The 24,294-nt window shown below is 50.9% G+C and overlaps 12 protein-coding genes across 12 annotated transcripts; 8 read left to right on the top strand and 4 right to left on the bottom strand.

Annotated features, from left to right (window-relative positions):
* Positions 1–1,117: 1,117 nt before the first annotated feature.
* On the top strand, positions 1,118–3,167 carry CPAR01_00279 (aspartate kinase; the record flags this gene model as incomplete). Its single annotated transcript, XM_060484571.1, has 3 exons — positions 1,118–2,479; positions 2,566–2,717; positions 2,795–3,167. The coding sequence occupies 3 exons, from the start codon at positions 1,118–1,120 to the stop codon at positions 3,165–3,167; spliced, it is 1,887 nt and encodes a 628-aa protein (XP_060355428.1).
* Positions 3,168–6,811: 3,644 nt separating this feature from the next.
* CPAR01_00280 (uncharacterized protein) lies at positions 6,812–7,878 on the top strand (the record flags this gene model as incomplete). The annotated part of the gene is made up of 3 exons (XM_060484572.1): positions 6,812–7,069; positions 7,166–7,584; positions 7,641–7,878. 3 exons carry the CDS (start codon positions 6,812–6,814, stop codon positions 7,876–7,878), a joined length of 915 nt encoding a protein of 304 aa, XP_060355429.1.
* Positions 7,879–9,799: 1,921 nt separating this feature from the next.
* On the top strand, positions 9,800–10,054 carry CPAR01_00281 (uncharacterized protein; the record flags this gene model as incomplete). The annotated part of the gene is made up of 1 exon (XM_060484573.1): positions 9,800–10,054. One exon carries the CDS (start codon positions 9,800–9,802, stop codon positions 10,052–10,054), a length of 255 nt encoding a protein of 84 aa, XP_060355430.1.
* A 296-nt stretch (positions 10,055–10,350) lies between these two features.
* Positions 10,351–10,585, bottom strand: CPAR01_00282 (uncharacterized protein; the record flags this gene model as incomplete). Its single annotated transcript, XM_060484574.1, has 2 exons — positions 10,351–10,387; positions 10,452–10,585. 2 exons carry the CDS (start codon positions 10,583–10,585, stop codon positions 10,351–10,353), a joined length of 171 nt encoding a protein of 56 aa, XP_060355431.1.
* Positions 10,586–11,702: 1,117 nt separating this feature from the next.
* On the top strand, positions 11,703–11,879 carry CPAR01_00283 (uncharacterized protein; the record flags this gene model as incomplete). The annotated part of the gene is made up of 1 exon (XM_060484575.1): positions 11,703–11,879. One exon carries the CDS (start codon positions 11,703–11,705, stop codon positions 11,877–11,879), a length of 177 nt encoding a protein of 58 aa, XP_060355432.1.
* Positions 11,880–12,306: 427 nt separating this feature from the next.
* Positions 12,307–13,849, top strand: CPAR01_00284 (uncharacterized protein; the record flags this gene model as incomplete). The annotated part of the gene is made up of 5 exons (XM_060484576.1): positions 12,307–12,725; positions 12,841–12,938; positions 12,996–13,289; positions 13,366–13,613; positions 13,682–13,849. 5 exons carry the CDS (start codon positions 12,307–12,309, stop codon positions 13,847–13,849), a joined length of 1,227 nt encoding a protein of 408 aa, XP_060355433.1.
* Positions 13,850–14,154: 305 nt separating this feature from the next.
* Positions 14,155–15,387, bottom strand: CPAR01_00285 (uncharacterized protein; the record flags this gene model as incomplete). Its single annotated transcript, XM_060484577.1, has 1 exon — positions 14,155–15,387. The coding sequence occupies one exon, from the start codon at positions 15,385–15,387 to the stop codon at positions 14,155–14,157; it is 1,233 nt and encodes a 410-aa protein (XP_060355434.1).
* Positions 15,388–16,150: 763 nt separating this feature from the next.
* CPAR01_00286 (cytochrome P450) lies at positions 16,151–17,829 on the bottom strand (the record flags this gene model as incomplete). Its single annotated transcript, XM_060484578.1, has 2 exons — positions 16,151–16,672; positions 16,738–17,829. The coding sequence occupies 2 exons, from the start codon at positions 17,827–17,829 to the stop codon at positions 16,151–16,153; spliced, it is 1,614 nt and encodes a 537-aa protein (XP_060355435.1).
* Positions 17,830–18,368: 539 nt separating this feature from the next.
* CPAR01_00287 (uncharacterized protein) lies at positions 18,369–18,881 on the top strand (the record flags this gene model as incomplete). Its single annotated transcript, XM_060484579.1, has 1 exon — positions 18,369–18,881. The coding sequence occupies one exon, from the start codon at positions 18,369–18,371 to the stop codon at positions 18,879–18,881; it is 513 nt and encodes a 170-aa protein (XP_060355436.1).
* A 1,150-nt stretch (positions 18,882–20,031) lies between these two features.
* On the top strand, positions 20,032–21,776 carry CPAR01_00288 (uncharacterized protein; the record flags this gene model as incomplete). The annotated part of the gene is made up of 2 exons (XM_060484580.1): positions 20,032–20,719; positions 20,785–21,776. 2 exons carry the CDS (start codon positions 20,032–20,034, stop codon positions 21,774–21,776), a joined length of 1,680 nt encoding a protein of 559 aa, XP_060355437.1.
* Positions 21,777–21,952: 176 nt separating this feature from the next.
* On the bottom strand, positions 21,953–22,413 carry CPAR01_00289 (H+/oligopeptide symporter; the record flags this gene model as incomplete). Its single annotated transcript, XM_060484581.1, has 2 exons — positions 21,953–22,181; positions 22,256–22,413. 2 exons carry the CDS (start codon positions 22,411–22,413, stop codon positions 21,953–21,955), a joined length of 387 nt encoding a protein of 128 aa, XP_060355438.1.
* Positions 22,414–23,247: 834 nt separating this feature from the next.
* Positions 23,248–24,202, top strand: CPAR01_00290 (uncharacterized protein; the record flags this gene model as incomplete). The annotated part of the gene is made up of 2 exons (XM_060484582.1): positions 23,248–23,630; positions 23,683–24,202. 2 exons carry the CDS (start codon positions 23,248–23,250, stop codon positions 24,200–24,202), a joined length of 903 nt encoding a protein of 300 aa, XP_060355439.1.
* Between the last annotated feature and the right edge of the window lie 92 nt (positions 24,203–24,294).

The raw sequence follows: 24,294 nt of genomic DNA on the forward strand, positions 1-24,294 counted from the left end.
ATGATATCTCAACGAATTGATATTCAGATCATCAAATTACTTGCAAGCATATCGAACATGATGTGGCAAACAGATACCAAATTGTCTACGCTGAGTTCGAGGGAAAATATTCTCATAGCAAATGCATCGTCTCCTATGCACAGTTTAGATGATGAGAATGGCGGCCAATGCTTCTCTACAGTGTGAGTTGAAGCGGCACGTACTCCATGATCGACCAGCGCCACGAAGTCTAGCTGGAGCTAGCATAGACGCCTTCGAGTGTGACTAGGATGGAAGAAGCCCTTGTTCAACGTGCCTGCAGCTTTCTCTGTCTGCAACGGGAGCAGCCGACATAGATGCTTGTCAGCTCCTCCTGTCGAAGTAGTTCATTGGTTGGCGGGGGGTAATGACAGGCGACTCGTCCGAGGGTCAATCACCGCCGATGTCACTTACACAATCACCTACATGGATGGTGGCGGCCGCAGATTGCAGAATATGTCATCCCACATTTGGCACCAGCCAACTTCGCGCCGACCAAATGCCGCTATACTTTGAGCTCGCGCCAAAGACCAACAACGCCGCGCCGAAACCGATGGAGCGAAGCTGTTTTGCGCAGTCGCCGAGCGGCTGAATCCCGTTGTCATAGTGGCTTCTGGTCTTCAAACCCCGAGTCGGGATTTGGCCCACGATCATGCAGTACTCACCGACGGACAAACTCCACCCATCCCGAACAGCATCTCCAATAGCAGTGACTCTCTGGGAAATATGCCTCGAAGGTGTGGAAATGCGCAATTGTCCATTCCGCAATGGACACTGGGATACTGGCCGAAGGAGTGCGTCCGTCGCCGACCTCGAGTCCCCCCTCGACCAAAGTCGTCGCCGGATGTAGAGTCGCCCATTGCCTACTTGCCGTCGTGCTTTGCAATCCATCCCATGAAAGGAGTGTCGACTGAGTTTCCGCGGCTGGAAAACACGACGATATATGGAGTTTAATAAGGCCAAGTCACTTGAGCACATTTCAATTTGAATCGAACAAGGTCCACAGCTCTTCGGCTCCCGCTCGACTGACCCCTTCCACTGTCCCACGCGCGCAAGACAGGTCTGCCATCCTCCAGTCTGCCTAGTCCCACCGCCAACCATGGAGACCTCCAGAGAAAACAGGCCATGGCTGGTGCAGAAGTACGGTGGTACTAGCCTTGGAAAACTCCTCGAGTCGATCTGCAGCAAAATCGTCCCATCCTACCTGCGAGACTACAACCTGGTTGTCGTCTGCTCGGCCCTCTCCGGTTCCACCAAGTCGAGCGGAACCACAAGCCTGTTGCTTGAATGCGTATCACACGCTGAGGCCGGACTCTCTGCGCAGACGCTGCTCAACAAGAATATTGATACCATTCGGGATAGTCATGTCCGGCTTCTCGAGAAGCATCTCGTCAACTCCAATGGCACAAGAAGCGACTTGTGTAACGACATCTTCGACTCTACAAAGACACTCATTGTAAAGGAGTGCGAGAGCCTTCGAGGCTTCCTTTTGGCTGCACAGATCATCGGGGAGCTATCTCCAAGGGCACAGGACCGTGTCATCGCTCTCGGAGAGAAGCTTGCATGCAGAGTTGTAGCTGCGTTTCTCTGTAGCAGAAATATCCCGGCCGAACCTATCATCCTAGAAGACATAGTTGAGGCAGTGTTCGGTGCTAGTGTGTTCGACCAGAAGACGGCACTGGACAACCTCGGCCCTCGGTTCTATCACCTCATTGCAGACGAGATCACCAAGAGGATATATAACTGCGGCGACCATGTCCCCATCGTCACCGGCTTCTTTGGCATCATGCCCGACTCGCTGCTCAAGAACGTCGGCCGGGGATACTCGGACCTTTGTGCGGCTATGTGTGCGGTGGGAACCAAAGCGGCGGAACTTCAGATCTGGAAAGAGGTTGACGGGATATTCACGGCGGACCCGAGAAAGGTTCCATCGGCAAGACTTTTGTCCACAGTTACGCCGGAGGAAGCTACAGAGTTGACGTACTACGGCAGCGAAGTCATACACCCCTTGACGATGGATCAAATACGTTGCGCCAACATTCCCCTGAGACTGAAGAACGTCTTCAACCCGACGGCATCCGGCACAATTATCTACCCCTCTCGAACACCCTCTCCGCCTCTGACCCCTCCAACACCAACAGACGAAAAGGTTGATGTTAAGATTCCCCTACCCTCCATCGACTACATGCTGGGAAATGGTTATCACGGCGATCGTCAGGAAAGAAGGCGGCCTACAGCGGTCACAGTCAAAGACGATATCCTCTTGGTAAATGTAGTTTGCAACAGAAACACCAAGTCTCAGGGGTTCTTGTCCGGCGTTTTTGATCGTCTCGAGGATGCGGGAATCAAGACAGATCTCGTCACTACTAGCGAGCGCAGCGTTAGTCTCGCATTTCAGCATTCCGAAGAGGGCGCTTGTCAACATCAGAGGCTGAGAGTTGAGCTGGAAAAGTTTGGAAAGGTAATGCTTTCACACCTCGAGACAGTCCAGTCATACATGCTTTGCTCCGTGAAATTCAGGACTGACCAAAGATGCCGTGCATGCAGGTGATTATCACAGAAAACATGTCCATCGTCACTATCGTTGGGCACAAAATGAGGAACATGGTCGGCATATCAGCAGAGATCATGTCCGCCCTAGCATCCGCCAAGATCAACATCTTCATGGTCAGCCAAGGAGCAAGCGAGATCAACATATCGTAAGTCTAATTCTCCCTTGGCACCTCGTCGAACTCCCTCCTCAGCTCATCACCCACGCTAACCAACGTCACCCCAGTCTCGTCGTCCGCGCAGAAGACGCAGTCCTCGCCATGAACGTCATCCACAGCAAAGTCCTCCGTATCCCAACGCACTGGGAACAGGAGACAAACTTCATCAAAGGTGCGGAAACCCAGAAGCAGCAGAAGCAGCAGAGGGCCCGGCAGGCTGAAAACATCGTCGTCGGGTCCTGTTACCGACCACCGCCGCTTACACACCCCTCTTCCAGGTCCGTGGCTCTACTGACGAGGACGAATGCGGCGGCGGTGGTGACGACGGCGGGGCGTGATAGCCGTAGTTCGAGTGTTTATCGTGTCGCTGTTGGGCCTGCTGAGGCGGCTGCGTATCGGTATATTGTGAAGAGGTGGTTGAAGAAGAGGAGGCATGTTTGAGCTTCCCAGGGAGCGATGAACTGGTTATTTAGATGCGGATGTGTTCTTATCGTTGGCTTTCATCGTTGCTTCTCTTTGTTCTTTGATGATTGGCATCAAGTGGCGTTGCATGGCGAAAGATGGGGGATATGGCCTGTTTCGTTTCTGAAGATATCACCAGATACCATTAATCGATGTTTTCATTCTGCCATGAAGATTCTATGTGCGCTTTTTGTGTTCATAGGGCAGCTTTATGGATGGTATATGGAGTTGAGGGCAAGTATATGAGGCACTCTTGAGTCTCTATAAGACGTATGACAATCGATTCGTGTAAGTATCCGTCTCTTCAGCTCTCCGATATCTTACTTCCTACTATATTTGCCAACAGAGACGACTTCTCTAAGTTTTACCTCTGAGCCTCCATCATGAGCATCTAACATAGTTCATGGGATTTGGCTGTTGGTCATGAGTCCTAACGCCAGACAACACCAAGCGCAATGTGTCACTCCGCTATCCACCAACTTGACTCCCTTCCCCTTCTTTACCTCTGTACTTTAATCTCGAGAACTTTCTCCTGCGTCTATTATACTTGCTCTATCCTAATGCTAGTGACTGCATAGGCACTTCATAGTTCGAGAGGTTGGCGAAGTTGGAGTTGAGGGTTTGTGTTATGCATTCTCTATGATGAGAGATGATGTTTTGGGGTATGCCTGCTTTGTTGCATGGTCTGGGTCATTGTTTCCGCTAGACATCTTGGTATGAGATGCTTTCTTGGTCCGAGGATCTGATAATGGGAGAAGGTTCTTGAAGAGTGGACGGTAACTTTGATTTCCCCTCGAAGCTACGTGAGTTTGCTACGATCTCGATGGTCCATTTTTAAATGCATACTTTATGGTGTTTCTCTACAGCCACAAGTCTTCATTGTTGATGTTATGAGGCTGTCTCCTTTTAACTCCTGAGGCTGAGGGACTCAGCTCGAGCAGGGTACCGCTTTCGAGTACTTTTCTCTTGCAAGAAGTCACTGATGGTTGCAGTCAAGGAATGATGACGGTTGGCTTGGGGGGTTTAACTCTCCTTGACAGGTAGTAACAACTTCAACACGAATCAGAGATTCCTCACTGAAAGCTGAATTGGCGATGAGCACGAAGATCCATGACCCATTGGTCAAGAGTTTCTCGGGGAACTTGAGGGGGCGCTCGAATATTCAACCATCGGTCCTCTGGTTTCGTGGGCTGCGAATCGTGATTCAAAAACCCTGTCCCTCAAGGACTTTCATCATGTCCCTGCGGCCTCATAGTCCGTTCGAATTCCCAGCTCTATCAAGCTCTCCAAGTTGGCCACTGAAAATCTGTATCGCGTAACGCGTCCAACTTCTGGGGACTTGGGCTTCAATATGATGTCTTCAGGGTCCATCTCCTGAACCACCTCCATTAAACGCATGGCCGCGTCTCTTGCACAACCGAGTTACGGCTATGGGCAAGAAACGAAAGCTAGTATAACCAACTACTCTATTATGAGTGCTTGTTCTTATAGAGCCAGGTCAACCGAATGCTGCACGGATTCCATTGCGGCGTGGTAGCTTCGGGCCTTGTCGGGAGATCATCAGTGGGATTTTTTTTGGCTCTCGAACCTTCACGCATGTGGATCCCCTGAATGCTTCTTCAAAGATGTCCCCACTTTTGTTGGATCAAAGCTTCTGGAGAGACGGGCCACGACTCACGAGCGTGGGCAGAAATATGATGATACTTTACAATCAGACAAAATTTGTTCGTCTCATAACGCTGTACTGTGATCTGAACATGTCGCCGCGTCATTTTGAGCGCAATTGAAGCGAGCTTCGAACGAAATGTTCGTCGCATGTAACGGTCTAACAAAGACAGTTCAGTAACCATCTCGGCACAAAGAGTCGAATTATAGAGCGAGTTGCAGTGACTAAGCGGAACTACGCACCACGTCAAGGCAGAATAATTGAGCGCGCGCAACCCTGTCTCAAATCAAGTGCCACTGCCTCTGTCAATGACTCCACTGTATCCACAGGCGTTAGTGGCCGTGTAAGTGTTCCCGACGGCGTGCTATAACCCGCGGGAACCACCAGTTTGCGGGCGGAAGACGTTGTTTATTTGACGTTCCCGCCGACGTGGGAAAAGAGCACAGTAGCTCGATCTCCGACACCAAGATTGGCAGCTCTTCTGACCCATTCCAGAACGTTTTCGGTTGTCGGGTCGCCAGAAGGGTGATATCGTCGCTATGTTAGGGCGTCTCAGACTAGCCTTGGCGATATAGAGTTTCACTGTTAATAACCGCTGGCGGATATTGGAAACATTGAATATATGATTGTGGATTTCCCTCCCGCCGGCTCGGCTTTACGAAAAGAGTGGGAGAGTTTTCGCGCCTGCACATGCGCCGACTTTCGATCAATTGGCCGATGTGTTCGTTTATTCTTCCGTCTGAAGAGAACGTTTCGTGGCTTCTCCGGACACTTTCTTGAGTTCTTTGCTAACAACGTCGGAGATGCAGAGGGGATCTGCGTATCAGGGCTCTGAGCCAAGTTTGAGGTTTGTCAGTCGCGGAGTTGCACATGGAACAGTTTATACTTAGTCTTTGCAACTGCCCACTGGGAGACATACTTTGTTCCATCTCGTCATAAAACTCCGCCTGAACTATCCGGACTGTGACCGGACGGCATCGTGCGGGACCTCAGGCCCCATTGAGAACCCCATCACCAGATTACGCAAGCAATGATCTACGAACGCAACGACGATGCTATTTAGCCAACGAATCCGGGCGCAGAGACTTTGTCTTGGGACCAATATCCCCTTAATATCAGGGGCATCGCCATATTGCGGCTTTGCAACTCCTCCACGTGGCGCGAGGGACTCGGTGCCCAGTTGATGCCGGGAGGTCCGGAGTTTTTAGGACTTTCAGCGAGGCTCTTCGTGGAAACCAGACACTGGCAATCTAACACGACTCGCGCCCGCAGACCTCCGCCGCTGGATTTGTGCGCTGCAAGTTCTCTCCCAGGCTTCTCCCCAGGCTGGCCGACCTGAGCTCCGTGCACCCAACCCCGAACGGGGCGGTGGTTCCGAAACTGAATCAGCGGGAAACTCTATTTGGGTTCTGACGGGGTGTAACCTTGCCGCTCTCTGCGTCTAGGAGAAGAGGACTACAGCTACGGAGCACCAAATCACTGCAAGTTTACCCAGCAGCACGGTTCAGGCTGACGAGGCGCGCCGAGTTACAGATGCCAAGGGGGCATGACACGGAACTTGCAAGTGAACCCCATTCAATCCCAGACAGCACTCAAAAGTTTCTGGAGAGTAAGGGGCAGCGCTAAACGGTGGGCGGAGAGCATGGAAGGAGGTAGCCACTGCGGGATGTCGAAACCCAAAGCCAAATCTCGGAATCGCGTGCCAGACACCCAGAGGAAGGCAGATCAGATCAGACGATGCTGGTCAATTCGTGGGACCGTGGTGGGCATACAAATGGTCAACTGTTCCCACCGTCTTAACTTGTATCCCTTCTTGCTCGGACTTCTGAGTTTCTGTAGATCATCTTTTCACGTTCTTTTCACATTCTTTTCCGTTCGTCTCATCTGGACGCTTTATTTCCAAATCACCACACTCTTTTTTACAAACATACACCCGCTCGTAGCCGGCCTAGGAACAATGTTCGCTTCTACCATCTTTCTCTCCCTCGTCGCCGCCGCCGCGGCCGCTTGCGACGGCACCACCCCCAAGAACAACACCGGCGCCGTCTCCCCCGGTGCCAAGGCCCAGTGCGCCCTCCAGTTCGATGGCCGCATCCCCAAGACCTTCAAGGCTGCCGACTTCGACAGCACCTCCAGTCCTTTCAACACCGCCAACGTGTTCGGCAAGGGCCTGAAGTTCAGTGAGATTGTCCAGCTCCCTGGCGGCAACTCCCTGGTAAGTTTTGACATGAGAGCGAAGCAGTCCGGAACCAGATTGGATTCCCGGATTGTCGTCTACGGAAAGCGTTTGAACTAACACCCTATTCCCCAGTTCGATGTCAACTCCACCCAGCCCTTCGAGGTCACCATCAACGACAAGTCCATCTTCGCCCCCAGCGAGACCAATGTCCAGGTCGGCTTCCGCCGCGCCGAGATGCTGCCCCTCAGCAACGACGGCAAGGACGCCTCGACCCAGGGCATCAAGACGCTGCACTTCTCTCTGCAGAAGGATGCCCAGCGTCCCCTGAACCTGTCCCACGAGTACCAGCTCGTCTTCCTCGAGAGCGCCGACTTCAGCACCAACCAGGTCGTCCTCAAGACCGGTACCATCCTCGGCCAGAACACCGCCGACCCCGATACCCTCCAGCTCTTCGGCAACGTCAACTCCAGCCCCGTCCCCGAGCTCTTCAAGACCAAGTTCACTGCCGGTGTCTTCCACAACTTTGCCATTAAGCTCGACTTCACCAAGAAGTATGTTCTACCTCCCAATTTTGTTCTCTATGCCTGGTCGCTAACATGACTTTCAGCACCACCGAGGTCTTCTACTCCCAGGGCAACTCCGCCCTCAAGTCGACCGGCGCTGCTGTCACCAACAACATTGCCGGCCAGGGCCAGTACCACTTCGGTATGCTCAAGAAGCCCGTCAACGGTGGCTCCGACATCACCAAGAGCGGTGACCAGCCCACCGGCATCAACGAGGGTATCATCTACGGTGGCATCTTCCAGGAGGACAGCTCCGCTGGCTGCATCTCCCTCTCCCCCTAAACCAAACACCACTAGAGGACCAAAACAAGACACGGCGCAACGACGAGGTGGTTCCGGATTGAAGGCTTATTTCTCTTTATTATTAGTACGGTCTTCGCAAAGTTGACTTTCTGGAGGCCTTGCATTCTTCTGAAGAGAAAGGATTCTAAAATACATAACTCTCATAAATGTGATATTACCACTTGACCATCGTGCCGCTACCGCATGGTTTCGTCCAAGTAATCGACCGACTGCAACGCGCTGAACCTAGCAATCTTGGGGAGAGATTTAGATGCAGACGAAAGCTCGAAACGACACTTGGTCACACGACTGTAATATGCAACCACCACCTTGGCAATGTGAACGTCTAGTCCCGTCATTCACACCAACCAATCACCAAACAGATGTTTCAAGCCGCCATGTGTAATAGGCTCGGTTTGAGGATCACGAAGCTGACGCCCAGTCGACGCCTTCGTCTGGGAGTGAACATATTACCGCCTCCGATACGCTTGTAAATCTCAAATGAAGCACTGATACGTCACAGAACCGCAAGCTTTGAATTGCTTCATCCCAGTGGCTGGACGAAGTAGCCGTAGGCATGAGTACATGATACGCTGATGGTCTGCTTACCTCCACGTCCGAAGTCCATCGCGTCACCCCGGTCCAGGATCGCATGTGCTTCGAAGACTTGGTTTGGACGGTGGCTCTTCGTATTCAACCATCGCCAATAGAAATCCTTAGAAACACGGACGAAACCCGTGCGCGCGTGGTCAGGTACTGACTTTGGCACCTCAAGATGTTGAAGTCTTCGCATCAAAGTCAGTAAAAGCCCCGATTTGCCTCAGATCAAGAATGAGGAAATCTCGAGCCAGGCACAAGAAGAATGAGAGGCAAAAGAGACTGAAGGTGAAAACGCCATCGTGAGCGTTGACCTACCTATCGTGCATCGATAAAGAAAGATGGGCTATCTGCTGTGTCACTTGAGACGTATGGCTCGTGCTCCTCGGGCATGAGCGAGAGGTTGTCTCATCGAGGACTCGCACAACCAAAAGGAACTCGACCGTGAGATGTACAAGGCTTTCGAATTCAGTCGACTCACATATCCACTCAACGAGTCGGGCCTCGGGTTCCGCTCCTTCTGGCGACCTTGTCTGGTGGGGACAAGAGCAGGACGACATGGGGCCTGGACCGAGACGTCCTTCGATAGATTGGAGTCAGCACTGTCCAATGTTTTCTCCGTCGGAACTTGTTTATGGGTTGAGCTGGTGACAGGTCGGGGGCTTGGGTCTTCGATAGACGGGATGATAGGGCAGACGCTCGTACTCAGGTGTCGACCCATAGCTATCACCAAGACCTCAAATACTCTCAATAGCATGCTCTCTTGGTTATGAAAAAGGTAAGAACGCGGTATGATACTCACTGCCGACATTCATACTAATAGTCACCATAGTCACTTTCCGTTAGCCAGCCTTCCACGGCGAATATGTTCAGCAACGATTCGCTACACCTGGGGGAGATGCAAAGAGTGTGCTTTTGGAGCTTGCTTGTGGTTTCTTCTCATTTCAAGCACAAGGGGGTTCCCTTTCACTCTCATCAGTCAGCTGCGCCATCTAGATGTTACGTTTGTGCAAATTTCTAGAAACATTAGCAAGCCGCAACGCCAGCCTCACTACGTCCACACAATATCTATCACAGCCATGGACTGAGGCTTTTCAATTCTCAACATGAAGATTACAAGGCGCCTGTCCATACGGAGTACTCCAGCCCCCATTCTAACGTCTTCGGAGTTTGCATAGGCTTGAAAGTGGAAAGACCCACATGTTCACCTTCCGCGGAGCCACAGACACCCATCAAAATTCAAGAAAAATCAAAAACATACAACACCAGGTATTCGCTGGTCGTCACCGACCCAACTACTAATCCGGCCCTCATTGGCTTGTCTATGGGAGAGCGGACGGGATCCCGAATTTTCCAATGGGTATGGTCGTATGTGCTCAAACGAGGCCATCGTGACATCCATGGAGGCATCCAGGACAACACGCAAAACTGCCTCATATGGGGAACCTTTGGCAGCAAATCTAGCATCTTAATCACTCTAGGCTTGCCCAAAGATTATCATTATCTTATTCTGTTGGTTTTGAAATGCAATACAGCGGGAGATTCTTTAGTTGGGGCACGCAGAAAACTTCACAAGTGATACAGCAGCCCGCAAAAAGTTTACAAAGAATACTTTACACTCTCGTCGTATTTTCCAATTGCTGTCAATATTCTTTGAGAACCATAACATATTAAAATGTCGCAGATGGCTATTGAATGATAGAATCAGATTGTTGTAATGTCATCGCTTGATGTACACGCATCCTCAGAAGCTTTCTTCATACGTCAAATGCACGAGACACTGATACGTAACATTCTCTAGTTCCTCGATTCTGGCATCAAAACCTCAGGGTTATGCTATCTGAAATTTCATTTTCCGTAGGAATATCCCGACGTCTAGTACGGAACACACTCGCAGATATTGCCAGGGAGACTTGAGGAGATTGGTAAGCTCATGTTGCCAATGCATGGCCAAGAGCATCGAGTGGACGACTCACCGGCACAACTTGTCCGCAAAGCCACCGCAGTTTTGGATGCAGTCTGCCGTGCTCTGACAAGCCTCTTGTGCTAAAGCTTGTTGCGAGAAGAAGGCCAGGGCGGTCACGGCGACGGAGATGACGTTGAAGCGCATGTTGGGCGAGTTTAATGGATTGTAAGGAGTAGTAGACAGATCTCGGTTGCTTGAGTAAGGAAGAATGGGATCACATATATTCTGGAAGGTGGGCATCTAGTGGCTTTTATACCATCAATCAGGCCAAATTGTGTAAAGTCATATCTCCCCACCTCCGTACGCGTGCGGCTCATCGAACGTCAAAATGGAATATAAATGGGGCCTTCAACGTTGACTTAATCTAAAGTAAGCAGTCAATCATTCCTACTTGAACTTTATTCTGGGCGTATGAGTTAGTTGGTAGGAGCTTTGGTATGATGAGACTTCCTGGCAGACCATGACTTGCGAACTGTAATAGATTTCACAGCCCCATCAATGTCGGGGTTCATGAGCTCGTACCGGAAAGCGAAACCGAGCTTATGACCTGAGTCGTTCATTTGAGCGGGCGTACTCAACTCCCGTAAGGCCCGACTCAGGTTTTCGGTGTCATGAGAGGTGGCCTATTCTCATTCTCTATGACTATGATTATTATTCCTACGTGTCATTAGCTACGTGTAGTCTATGGTGAGCTTCTAATTACGGCGAGGCTGCAGAGGAAGCTGTGCAGGTTACTAATGGCTTATCGGAGGTTTCCATGGATGAAAATACATAGTTTTCTGCTCTCACTTTTGTTTCATTGAGGAAACGTACACCTGATGCCCGGAGAAGGAGAGATGAGTTAAATTCTGTTGTTCTAGAGGCTGGGAGCATAAGCGAGTCTTACTTCCTTCTTGACTCTCAGTCTCTGCAACAGGCGTCTTTCGAAATGTCTCGTCATTCATATGGCCGATATCTCTAGAAACTCTTCTCATACTTGAATCACATTGACGACGCCATGTATTTTGACTGTTTACCGAGTCCAAGCCATGTAGGAACGTCTGCACAAACTTTACAGGGCTAAGGTAGTGTTCTAATAGATTGAACTATGGCTCAACGTACGACATTGCCATGGGCTAGGCCAAAGCCTAATCCGTATTGCTGTAGTAATTAGGTAGAATCATATTGTGTTAAAGAATTGTCCCCATTTCGTTACTAGACAAAGCCCCACACATCCCAAGTCTCTAGTTGGGGAGCTTAGGCATACCTGATTGATCACGACATGCCGATAAGCGATGGCGTAGTTGAACACCGTTGTTCTCGCTCCGTAATTTCGAGCAAATTCTTTGCAAAGACCAATTGCAGAGGGCTTTATGCACTGTTTCAGTGCTATACATGCGTATCTTTGATCTCTTATGGTCGGAGAAGTTGTGGATGTGCAGACGCTGACCTCAAGTAATCTTGAAGTTCTTGCTTTCTTCCCTGATAATACGGCAAAGGAAAGGTAAAAGCAGCAATGTCTTTTCAGCAGGAAAACTTCAAGTTGTAGCATTATTGGACGCCTTTCCAGCCCTGATAGCTGGCTTAATGGGAATGCGGTTATCCGAAATCGGAAAACTGTTTGTGCTGTTGGGGATTGCCCACCGTTATCGGCTCCGCGTCAACATCTTGACGCCGGGAAGCTCTCATCACGTCATGCGGGACCAGCCTCCACCCAGATCTAAGCATCGAAGATTCCTGCAAGTCCATCGAGGCTCGAAAGCAGCGCTTTGATAACTCGCTTTCGCAGAGGAGCGTGCGACGTGCCAGAGTCATCACCCTTCCTCTGGTTTCCAACTTTCATCCTTCTTAGAGACCCCGACATCGATTCGAGTCGACCACCTACCATGGCCGCAATTGCAGTAGACCAAACCCCCAAAACCTCTGTTAGGGGCCCTGAACAAGGATCTCAAATTCACAACGCGTCGCCTCCGCTGCCTTTTGAGGCTTTTGATGTTCCCAGTCAGCAGGACACCGCCGACTTTGGGCTGCCGTGGTCGGCAAGCTTTCCTCTCGGACTTAAAACAAGCAAGACCCTCAATCTCTCCGAAAGCATTCACGCGATCAAAAATTTCGCCCATTCTGGGAATCTGAGCAGTCTGATCAAACAACATGGGGGAGCGATTCTTATTCGTGGCCTCCCGATAGGAACACCTCACGACTATAGCAAGGTCGCGCACGCATTTGGCTTTCGTCCTCATGTAGAGGTTGGGCGTCCGCCACTGCGGACCATTCTGGCTCCTAATGTCAAGACAGCAAACGAGGGGTAAGTAGCAAAGATGCGAACGACTCCCAGCGTCGATCTCTACTCAAATACCCGAGAGCAAAGCGCTGTCTTGTCATTCGACTTCCATAAAGTAAGGTGGGCTGACGTGAAATAGTCCACCAGAACTGCCAATTTGGCCTCATAGCGAATATGGTTGGTCCACAATCAACCCATCGTGGCTGACTTTCAGTGCACTCCAAATTCCAGAATTCGGTATGCTCTGAAGCATAGCATAGCTAGTTACGAGCCTCGGCACTAACCACAAAGCAGGCGGCGCCACACCCATCACCTCAGCTATCTACATTGCTCATAAGTTGTCACGTCTCAAGCCTCAGTTCCTCTCGAACCTTCTGAACAAGGGTGTAAAATACGTCTATCGCTACACAACCAAGCCACTCGTCTCCAACACCGGGACGAGCGTTCGTGGCGCTTACGGTCAGGAGGTCAGAGACGAGGATGACGAAGCCGCGGCCCGACGCAAGATAGAGGCTGAAGTTCGACGCCACAGCAACCGATTCGAGTGGCACGACGACGGTAGCTTGAGCGTGACGCATATTGTCCCCGGTAAGTTATGAAGGAATCCTTCTGCCAGTTCTAGACCAAATGCCTCACTGGGCCACAGACTGACACAATGGCGAAGCCGTTCGCATCCATGATCCTACAGGGGCAACTGTATTCTTCGGCAATGTCACCTCCGCCTGGGGCCGTAGTCGCCATCATGGTGCGACAAGACCTCCCTTCCGGGGCGATGACGGGTCGTATCATCCTCCTCCGACATATGGCGACGATACGCCCATCGATGTTGAGGACTTGGACCTGCTGCTGAAACTCGCGGAAGAGGGTGCCGTAGATGTCGAGTGGCAGAAGGGAGATCTGGTGCTTCTTGATGTGAGTATTTGCCTGTGGGATTTGTGACGCTAGCACGATGTGGCTGACACGAGAGGCGCTCCCCACAGAACTACGCCGTGATGCACTCCCGCAAGCCGTGGAAGGGGCAGCGCCAGGTCCTCGCTGCTCTGTGGGATGATGACGGAAGGATCAGGGATTTTCCAGAAGGCTTGGAATTGTTGAAAGATAGTCCTAGGGTCCCTCGGACAGAGTCTGATGAGAACGAAGGACGTTGATAATCGGCTTTCGAGGCCCTGATTGGTTGAAGAGCGTAGTTTCACGAATATCATCCCCGTGCGTGGATGATCGTGGCCGCGGCGTGACTAGTCAACGAATGGTCAAGCGTACTACCCCGTTCATTTGATATGAAGAGGAAGATCTGGGGCTTCCGCTTGGACGGCATAAAAAGCTCTGCCCAACTTCATTCTCAGAAGGAATTGCGACTTGGACAAATCTCCAGTGGAATTGATTACTTTGTGTTGAAAACGTAGCTCAGACATTGCTCTAACAGACTAAAATTCAAGACGCCTCTTTCTCAATTTTAGGACGGGCAAGTAGCCCTCTTGACCCTCTTTGCGCTAGTCTCTTCGAGCTCCGCCAATCCAAACCAGCCACAAGCGGAATCGAAGAGGGCGTCGAAGCCGTTATAGAACATCCTGCCAGTGTTGATGAAAGGCACGTTGGGTGCCACAGGTGGATCCTCCAGTACGAATCCCAAGGGCTGCATTGTCGCTGGATTGGGCTTACCCGCACCCTGGGCAGTAACGTTGTAAGTCGCAATAGGATTCTTTTCGTTGGGAATGTGAACCACCACAACGGTTCCCTTGGCAGCAACCTGAGGGTGTGTCTTGATAGCCTTGGATGTGACATTCTTGAAGTGCGATCTGACGTCTTTGTTAACCCGAAGGAACGCCTGGGGAATACCAGTGTCGAAAAGAGCTGGGCCATGGTCGTAGGGCGAGTCGTTAACTTTGATGGCCATGTTCACCATGTTCCAGTCGATGGTGGAGTTGGATCCGGATCGGACGTCGAGCTGCGTCTTGCAGAATCCTTCGGTGTTCTCGCTCGTGAGACCAACCTCGACGCCATCTTTGCCCAGAACGTAGCCCTGGTGAATCGTACTCTTCACAGGTCGACCGCCGATAGACGCAATGTTGATCAGAGACACCTTATCAGGCAGGGCATCGGGCTGCTCGCTGCTCCATCTACCGAAGCCGACACCCATGTAGTGGATATCCTTGGGGTACATTGTGATGTTGGACTTCTGCGCTTCCGTGCAGGAGCCCTGGGTCTTCCATGCGCGGCAGATACTGGCTTCGGTGACGATCAGGATAGGAACGGAGGCAACGACATCTTCGCCAATCGTGCGTTCATCCACCATTGCGGGGAAAGTGAGGTTTGCATCGACCCAGTAGCCTTGCCACAGTCTACCACTGGAAGACAGATATTCGTTTCCGGGCTTGGATTTGTCGAACTGTGTTTTCGCGTCGAAACCGAGAACGCCGGCACCGATCATGACGCCGGTGGAACCGGTGTCCATGCCGGCAGACTTGATGGTCACCGGCTTCATTTTAAGTGTCTCCAAGTCTTTGGTCATGACCGTAAATGTAAGTGAGGGCGTGGTGTTGATGTCAGGAAACTTGTTGATGAAGGGGATGAAGGCGGTATTATTCTCCGTAGCCCTAGGGTATACTGGGGGTCCTGTCGCGGGGCATGTTGCCGCCGCGGCCAACTCCAACAGAGCCAAGATGGCTAGAGAGGTAGAGAAGTGCATTTTTTATGATGAAGATGATAGGGATGATGAGCTTGATGGAGAGATGGATAGATGCTGATGCTACGTGGTCCTGGCCGGTATTTAACGAGATTCGATCTGCAAACCTTCAAGTGCAGTAATCTCTCTCGGAAACCTTGAAATATGTCGCATCTAGAATACGTCCATCAGCTATACCGTAGCTGAGGCTCAGCTGAATGTCTAAGAGACTCGTGGCGCCGAGACGAACGAAAACGTGGCGTCCGGTTCCATGGGAAATAGCCAGATCTGGATGGAATTCTAATGGGAAACGCGGTGAGAAGGGTGGTCGGGCCACAAGCCATGTGTGGAATGCCGGAACCGGCGATAGTCGGCGTGGTGTTGGTCTGGGCCTCCACACCTCCGCAAACTATAATGAGACATGGCCTTTGGATCCCCAACCTAAAGCGATGCTAATGTCCATCGGACAAGAAAAGAAAAAGAACTCCTCCGCGGCCGCCCTTGATCTTTGGGATGAAAGCAGCAGCAATCGTATATTATCCTCTCAAGGAGAAAAAGACGTCCCTAGGGCCCTAGGAAATCTTTCGATGCCCACAATCTAGAGCGAGTCTAGCTTCTTTGATTTGCATACCGGAATTAGACTTTATTTCGAGCGAAAATTCCATGCTCCATCAAGGTCCACTGCCTTCGGCGGAATTCGACGCCATTGAAAGTCAATGGCAACCCCGGCGACTTTCTTCCGGCATAACATTAAACAACATCAACCCGTTAGAATACCACAGTCTAGTCATTCAAACCTCTTCAGCCATGCGTCTGCCTTTGTCCATTCCTCAACAAGATGCTTCTGCCGATCCTCACCACGCACTTTGAAGCTGACATCAAAAGCCTTTGGCCCAGTCAGGATCGCATCTTTGAAAGCAGTCTGCATCGAAGTATCCGGCATCGTATCCCCCGCCACGATATCAAAGCACCAAAGTAGCTTGGACATGGTCATCAGCATGCTGTTCTCAGCCATGCGCTGACCGGCGCAGATCCTTCTTCCGGCCCCGAAGCTGTAAGTAGGCCGACGCGATTGATCTTCGGTCGCCGCCTTGGACTCCTGATTGCAAGTTTTGACACCCAGTGGATTCTTCATGAACCGCTCGGGTTCGAAAGTGTCTGGGTCCTCGTACTCGTCTGAATCATGGTTGATAGCCCATATGTTCATGAGAATTGTAGTTTCAGCGGGGATGTTGTAGCCTTTGTAAACATCGTCGCGAGTTGTTGCGTGAGGGATAGCCATGGGGAACCCTGGCCGCCATCTGAGAGTCTTCAGAGCAAGTTAGACCATTGTCCGCTCATGTTTGACGAAAACAAATCGAAAGAGAGACTGACCTCAAGGAAACAAGCCTTGATGTAAGGCAAAATTTCTGCAGTCAGACGTTCAGCACGTATGCCACTCTCGCCAAATACCGCATCTACTTCTGCTTGAGCTCTTTTCTGGATATCAGGATACGCAGCCATTGCCAAAATAAATGTTTCAAAAGCACCAGCGGTCGTGTCCGAGCCTCCTTCCATCAAAAAGCCGGCGATGTACTCGAGATCGAGGTCGCTGTAGCCTTCTTTTTCGTTATCACGCAAAAGCCCTGCTACGAAGCTGTCTTCGGCCTTCCCCTGGCTGATGCGTGCTTTAGCTTCCTCGAATAAGTCGTGATACAATCCGTTCTGTTTCAATTTGAGGTCTGCAGCCCTAACTTTCCAACCTCGCCAAGGCGTCAGGAAATCCGGGACATATTTCAGAAATGGCAGCACATCGAATGGGGGAACAGCCCCCTGATCCAGCATTCCTGCCCACTCCGCTTGGCATTCGAAGAACTTCTTAATCTTACCCTCATCGCTGAAATCCTTTCCGCGGGTGCCAAAGACGCTTGACATGATGATGGCGCCAAAGTAGCGCAAGATATGGTCGTGGTAATGGGCAGGTTTACACAGCAGCTCATGCATCATTTGTGATGATTCAGCGTCTTGCAATAACAAGAGCTTGTCAACCTTTTCGTCCTTCAGGAAGTCTGTGATTGTCTTCCTCTCCTTCCTCCACTTGGGACCATATCGCAAAAAGACGAGATGGATGTCACCGGGCGGGGGTAGCACGTACTCCACGATAGGCACGTACGGCCGGGACGAGTAGAGGGCCCCGCGTTGATCGAGGAGATCGCGCACGGATTGCCAGGTGTTGAGGACGACGGCTTTGTTGCTGGGTCCGAGTGACAGGCCGACGAGGCCGTGCGATCCGTACGTGCGGCTCCATGCTGCGAACTGAATGAATGGTTTCGTCAACGGTATTTGATGGAGGTTACCGAGGAATGGTATGGTAGGAGGTCCTGGAGGAAAGTTGATGTTGGACTTGGGGGCCTGGAGGCGAGGACGTATGAGGAAGAACGCGACAAGTGCGCCTACAACGCTCAGTGCAAGTATCGAGATCGCCATTTTGGAATTCAGGGATAACACAGAGTAAGCCTGCTTCACCGCCATCTAGAAATCACACACTGTTATATAGCCAATTGTTCTTGACCTGACCGCCGCAATCATTATGTCCTCTCACAAATGTGAGCAATCTCATTGGCTCGTAGATGTGAGGATGAGTAACGGCACGCATATGCGTGCGACGCTCTGCTTACGCTGCCCGGCATGGGTTCATCATTTTATTGCTGGAAAATCAAGTCTCAAGCAGTATTGGAGACAGATTGGACATGATCTACCGTATAAAACATAGTGCTAAGTACGAGGTAGGAAAGTCGGATTGTTGCCAGTTCGACCTTACAGCGAGAAGCTCCCGCATTTCATTCGTTGCTGATGTCGAAGACATTCTTCAACGAAAGGACTGCTTTTTTACAGAGCCCTTCATATCTTATCGTTCATATGGGCATGTTTAATCAGATATCGTCTAGCTCTGATCAATCGGCAAGACTTGTAGTTGCCACCAGCGATCTTAATTGCATTGGAAGCGGGTTTGAGAGTTGGTGTCTATGCAAAACATCGCATTAGATGCACTGGCGATAGCCACAGTTCAGACACGACTAGATACGCGTCAATTCACATATCAAGATCAGCAGACATACCATGAAACGAACATACCAAGGCACGGGAACAAATGCCAGAGCTGTTGGCACCGGCATCGGCATCGACATTCGGCTTCCCCAAATCCACCTCACCAAAGACAGAAAGCCACGAGTAAGGTCGGATTGCTCAGGAAGCAGTCTCGAGTGGACCACGGCGGGGTTTATCGCGTAAATACTCCGTACGGTCAAACTGATTCCATCTCGCGACTCCATGTATTCGCAAAACAGTCCCTTCTGAGACTAAGACGATGGCTGCCCCATAGAAAGAGACCGCAGACAGGCGCCACTCGATCGACACATGAAGGGTTCTCCGGGCTGAATATGCTCCGCTTCGCAACCCACCGCACGCCACGCCTAACGCCCTTGACAGTCTGTCAGGTGTACTGTCAGGTCAGAGTAAATGTTGTGTCACCGCGATAACTAACAGGGGTCGCAACTGAACCCTCGGACTTCTCGAGAGAAGCTAAGACCCTGGAGTGGTCAGCACCAAGAGCGAGAAGACGGGATGATGTGCGGACATGGATGGGATGAACACTCCCAAGCTCGCGTCGCATCATCTGTGCGTCCAGGGGGGGGGGGGGTCAGGAAGACGTATGCCTGCACATGTGAAATGCAAGATAACGGATGTTTTTTGCTCCCTGCAGCGGGATCTTGTATGCTTAAGGTTTAGCTGAGACAGAGACAAACATAAGCATATCAAATCTCTTTCAAGTTTCTTCAACGTCGGGACGCACCACCACACGGTGGTCAAGACGCGTCGATCGTGTCTCTGGATTCCAAGACATCATTTAACGATACCCCTTTCAACTCTTTTTCCGACTCAAGACGTCTGAAGGAGGTGGAAATTCCACCAGACTTATCAAATGAAGACCTTTTGTCGAACCCGTAAGGGAATAGGCACCAAAGCCGCATGGACAGTTGGCGTCAATTAGCGCCTCTGGTCCTCAGCAAACAACAGACGCCACTCTTCCGATGTAACCGCTAGCTGTATCATAAGAGGCCGCCGCGTCTCGCAGCCGATTGCGCTAGCTTTCGAGGCCGCCTACCCGCCAGCCGCAGAAAAGAAACTGGCGGGAGCGTTCCTGGGTAATGGGGTAAGAGTCTGTAGCTTTGACCTGAGGAATTCTTGGAGCTGTGCCCTTTTCAGTCTAGAGGAGGCGAGTGAACGACAAGGCTCGGACCTCCTCATCACAGCTAGTGCAATCCTCATATCCGCATTGACCTCGAACCTCTCCCTTCCCCTACGGCCTACGGGTCGAGGGGTGGCTGTCTCTAATACCCTCACTCGCGCAATCGCCTGCGGGCTGAGAGGCTTCTGATCCTACTTGTTGTGTTTTTACCTCTCTCTCACTCCAGTCATTCGTTCGTGATCGGGGCCTACCTTCGTTTGAGGTGCTTCTTTTTCAATTCTGGCTTTTCTTACACAGCTGCATGACAGGAGCATTTGAGACTTCAATCGGGCGTTTGCGGACTGTCGCTTGAAGAAGCAATTGCATATCAACATACGACCTTATAACACACTAGCAAACACCTACACAACAGAACAGCAGGACCTGAATAATAATGCATCATGGTTGATCAAGGAATCCACGGGAGGTGGCACAGCATCGCGGGGAAACTTTTCAACCGGGGCCTAATTGGAGATATCCTCGGCACACCCGGCGCCATCGTCAGCCAAGTATTGTCGTCGCCGGCGACGACAACTCAGGAGAATGTTCAGGCAGAGGGTACACCAGCGGCAGCAGCAACGACACAAGCAGCCGCTGCGCCGGCTGCAACAACAGCTGCCGCCGCTCCTGTAGCTGCGACAACACCGGCTGCACAACAACCAGCTGCATCACCGGCAGCAACGACGAAGCAGGATCAGCAGCAAGCTGCTACAACACCAGTCGCTCAGGCACCAGCAGCGGCAGCGACGACATCACAGCAGGTAGCTCAGGCATCGTCAACAACAGTTGCAGCTGCGAATCCTCCAGCAGCTTCAAGTTCATCTTCAAGCGCTGCAGCTGCTGCTTCGTCAACGCCAGCTGCAGCTGCTACGACTGTCCCAGTAGCCGCTGAGAATGCAGCTTCATCACCAGTGTTATCCCAAACGGTAACACCAGAGGCAACAGGAACAAGCGTGATCGGGGTTGGAGCGGGGGTGGCATCAAGTACAAGATCTGGCGTGACCAATGCTACACAAACGCCTTCGCCGAATTACGAGAATACATCATCATCAAGCAGCCAAGGGCCTTTGGTCGCCACTGGAGTCGTGCGTAAGTGCATCCCTGCCTCTTTGCTCATATGTGTAGCCTTTTTTTTGATACTGACTGATATGCAGTGGGCATCGTGGTACTCATGGGACTGTCCCTTTTGATATTCTGGTGCTATCGTCGGAGAAGGAAAGCAGCCCGCCATCTTCATGAAGCCGTCGCCCTCGAGAGTCCTAGCAACGAGTACGGTCCGGCCTCGCCTTTCCGCGATCATGTCGACCAAAGCTTCACTGAAATGACTGATAACCGTACGGTCTCCAACGAAGACGAATTTACCATTCAACACCCCGAACCCGGCTATCAACCTCCTTCCCAACCGCCGATGTCGCCTCAAATGCAGGACACACCGAGAACAAACCCATATGCAGCATCTCCCTTCTCATACGCGCAAGCGCAACAATATGTTCAATCTCTAGCAGGCACAGGGACATTTGGCTTCCCTCCGCCGCCTCCAATCCCAGAGCCATCGCCTATCCGGATCTTCAGATGGCCAACTCGTTCGTCCCGCAGCGGCAACTCTACACCTAGTGTCTTCTCCGGATTCCGCACACCCAAGACGCCTACTCGCACTCTCTCTCGGGCATCTCGAAGTACCGTGTCATCGATGTTATGGCACGGTCGCAAGGACGTTGCCCGGAGGACCATCATACGTGCCCCCGGATCTCAAAAGTCATCAAAGTCAGCAAAGTCGCGTACCAACATTTCTTCTCACAGCCCCGAGAGCACGATGCCGGAGGGTCTACATACTCCCATCCTGGATTGGCTTCACTGGATCCGAGGCCACCAACAGGTCGAGCCCGATCCAGAGATGAACCATCGAAAGAGCTTCGCCAGCACTACCGAGAGCTCAATTTCCGAAACAAGCGTTGCGAGCACAGCTAGTAGCGGTGTCTTCTCGCCCACACTCCTTTCTTACCATCCACCAGCCAATACGCCGAGTGTCACAACCGAGACCATTCAATATCTACCTCTGCCTTTATTTAAGAAAAGAGCCAGTGATAATAACAGCGAGGTCACAGTGGAAGCGTCCGGTACGGTCCGCATCCCGAGTTTTGGATGACGGTACAATACAATACAAAATTTAATGATATCCCATTTTTGGGCAACAGTCGTTCATTGCATGGCTCGGGTGTTCTGGTTTAGCGATATCTCTATTTTCATATAGTAAATATTACATCTGAACAAAAGCAATCTCAATGTGCCTACGGCCCATCTTGCAAAGGTGTTTCAACTCGATTAAGTCCAGGTTCCGTGCCATCGATAATGACCTTGATCCATCACTTTCCTATCGCGCCCAGGATAAAAGCAAAAGTAAAAAGCGCGTCCTGACACAAAACCAACAATGCCCAGCATACCATACATCCAAACGAGGTAAGGATCTTGCGAAACAGGCGCAAGCGCAATGCAAATGGCGGCGGCGATGCCAATGGTCAACCAAAATAGGGCGGACACAACCGAACGAAGACCGAAGTTAAATGACGTTGTCAGCAATGTAGTCTTATCGAGGCCCCTGAGTCCAGGGGATTCCGGTAAGCTTACTTCTTTGGGGCCTGGGTGAAGGCTAGCTCCAGTCCGGTGACGATGATGAACGCTTCGGAGAACGCCACGAGTATGTAAGCGGGAGCCTTTATCCAGACGTGAATGCTTTTGGGCGGGGAGTTGTGAATGTAATGCTGCAGGACACTGGCGTAGACCATGGATATGGAGGCGAAGAGAAAGCCTACGAAGATTCGGGTGACTGGATCGAAGTCGATACGCACTTACGGAACATAGGACACACCATTACTAAGGGTTTTTTCTAGTAGATGCAGTGTTGTTAACGGAAACCATGAAATCATCCACTCACTGTCTAGAAAAAGAATACAGATACAGAATGCGACTAGCGCATATACTCAATTGAACAAATTATATATCAGAGTCTTGTCTAGTTATTTAAATGATCTTTCGCGCTGTATTCAATCATTTAATAATTGTGTAAAACGTTGGGTGAACATACGGACCGAAGCTATGTTCAAAAACAAGAGTCGTCTTGAATTAGCCATTGATCTTTCACACTAAGGGAGAAAGCGTAAAGACAAGCGAGCAAAGAGGATGGGAATTGGCCACTATTTCCTTAAAATGGTGTCTTTGGTCACGAAGCCGTAGCCTGCAATAAGCCGCTGAGTCAGCGGTGAGCATACTTTGCCGAGCAACTTCGACTTATTCAGCATCACAACGTTTGTGGATTGTCGGCAGCAAATACGAGAGCTGAGGCGGGTTGAACGGCGGACTAGGGGCGGACGATGCCGTCAAGGGCCGCGAATGCGTCCGATTAGCGTACAAGATTGAGTGTAAAATCGAACTTAGCTTTTATCTGGAGACGAGGTAATTCTCGCCGATGCGACATTCCCAATAGCCCAATTGAGGGAGTTTAAATATTCGTTTATTGGGCCATGTCCTTGAATACTTAAGATCTACAAGTTCGATTGTTCCCAATACTTTCTGTTCGTCACGGATCGGTCGACGCTATTCTTTCTCTACCTAGTTTCAAAATGCGTGTTGCATCTACTTTTGTGCGCCCGATCATGTCGGCGACGAGACTCACAATCAAGTCCCGTTACTCTTCTTTTCCCATATCCCCCACGTCTTCTGGAAAGCATCATGTACAAACCACTTTCAACTATTTCAAACCGCTTTCCAAGGGACAAAAACCACCGACTATCTATCCCTTCAGACCTGAGACGCATGACTATAGTCGTTGGACTGAGCAAGTTCCAGTGACGGTTCATGACATTACTGGCGATGAACACAAATACTCTCTCGACAACCATGGTTTCAAATTCCATCTTCATAAAACCAAGGTCGCCAACTTCGACGATCCCGTAGTCGTGGAGCAGGAATACTTCCCGGAAATGAAACAGATGCTGAAGGATGTGTAAGTGGCTAACGTTCCTTTTTCACCAAATGCTGGCTAATAGATTACTCAGAACTGGCGCGAAACAAGTTTTTCTCTTCAATCCCATCCACCGGAAGCCATCATCAGAGCGCGGAAAAGCCGCACAAGGTCCGGTCCAGCTGGTTCATAGTGACCTGACACCCGAGGATGCCGTCGCTGGCGCACGTCATGACCTAGGTCATCAGGCAGAAGAGTTATTGAAAGGCCGCTTTCAAGTAATTCACGCCTGGAGACCACTGAAACCTGTCTATAAGGACCCTTTTGCAGTCGCCGATGCTCGTTCCGTGGCGGACGAGGACCTTGTTCACACAGAGGTCGTCTTTCCTTCTCGCAAGGGCTCTACCTTCAACGTCACTGCCAGTCCGAACCACCGTTTCTATTTTAGATACGGCCAGACGCCTGATATTGTCACGTTGTTCAAGAGTTACGATTCTGAGGTTGGCGTTGCCAGACGGAACCCGCACTCGGCGTTTGTTGACCCAACGACGGTAGACTGCTCAGACAGAGAAAGTTTCGAGATCAGGGCGTACCTTTTCCACGAATCACAATAGCTATATTTGAGATGATAGTAGAAACTACTGGACCCGAACTGAAGAGCATTTCATGGCGAAAGATCAAGGTCTACAACTAAATTATTAGTATC

Source organism: Colletotrichum paranaense, assembly GCF_030867605.1.
Source record: "Colletotrichum paranaense strain IMI 384185 chromosome Unknown Scaffold_1.1, whole genome shotgun sequence".
Classification (NCBI taxonomy): domain Eukaryota; kingdom Fungi; phylum Ascomycota; class Sordariomycetes; order Glomerellales; family Glomerellaceae; genus Colletotrichum; species Colletotrichum paranaense.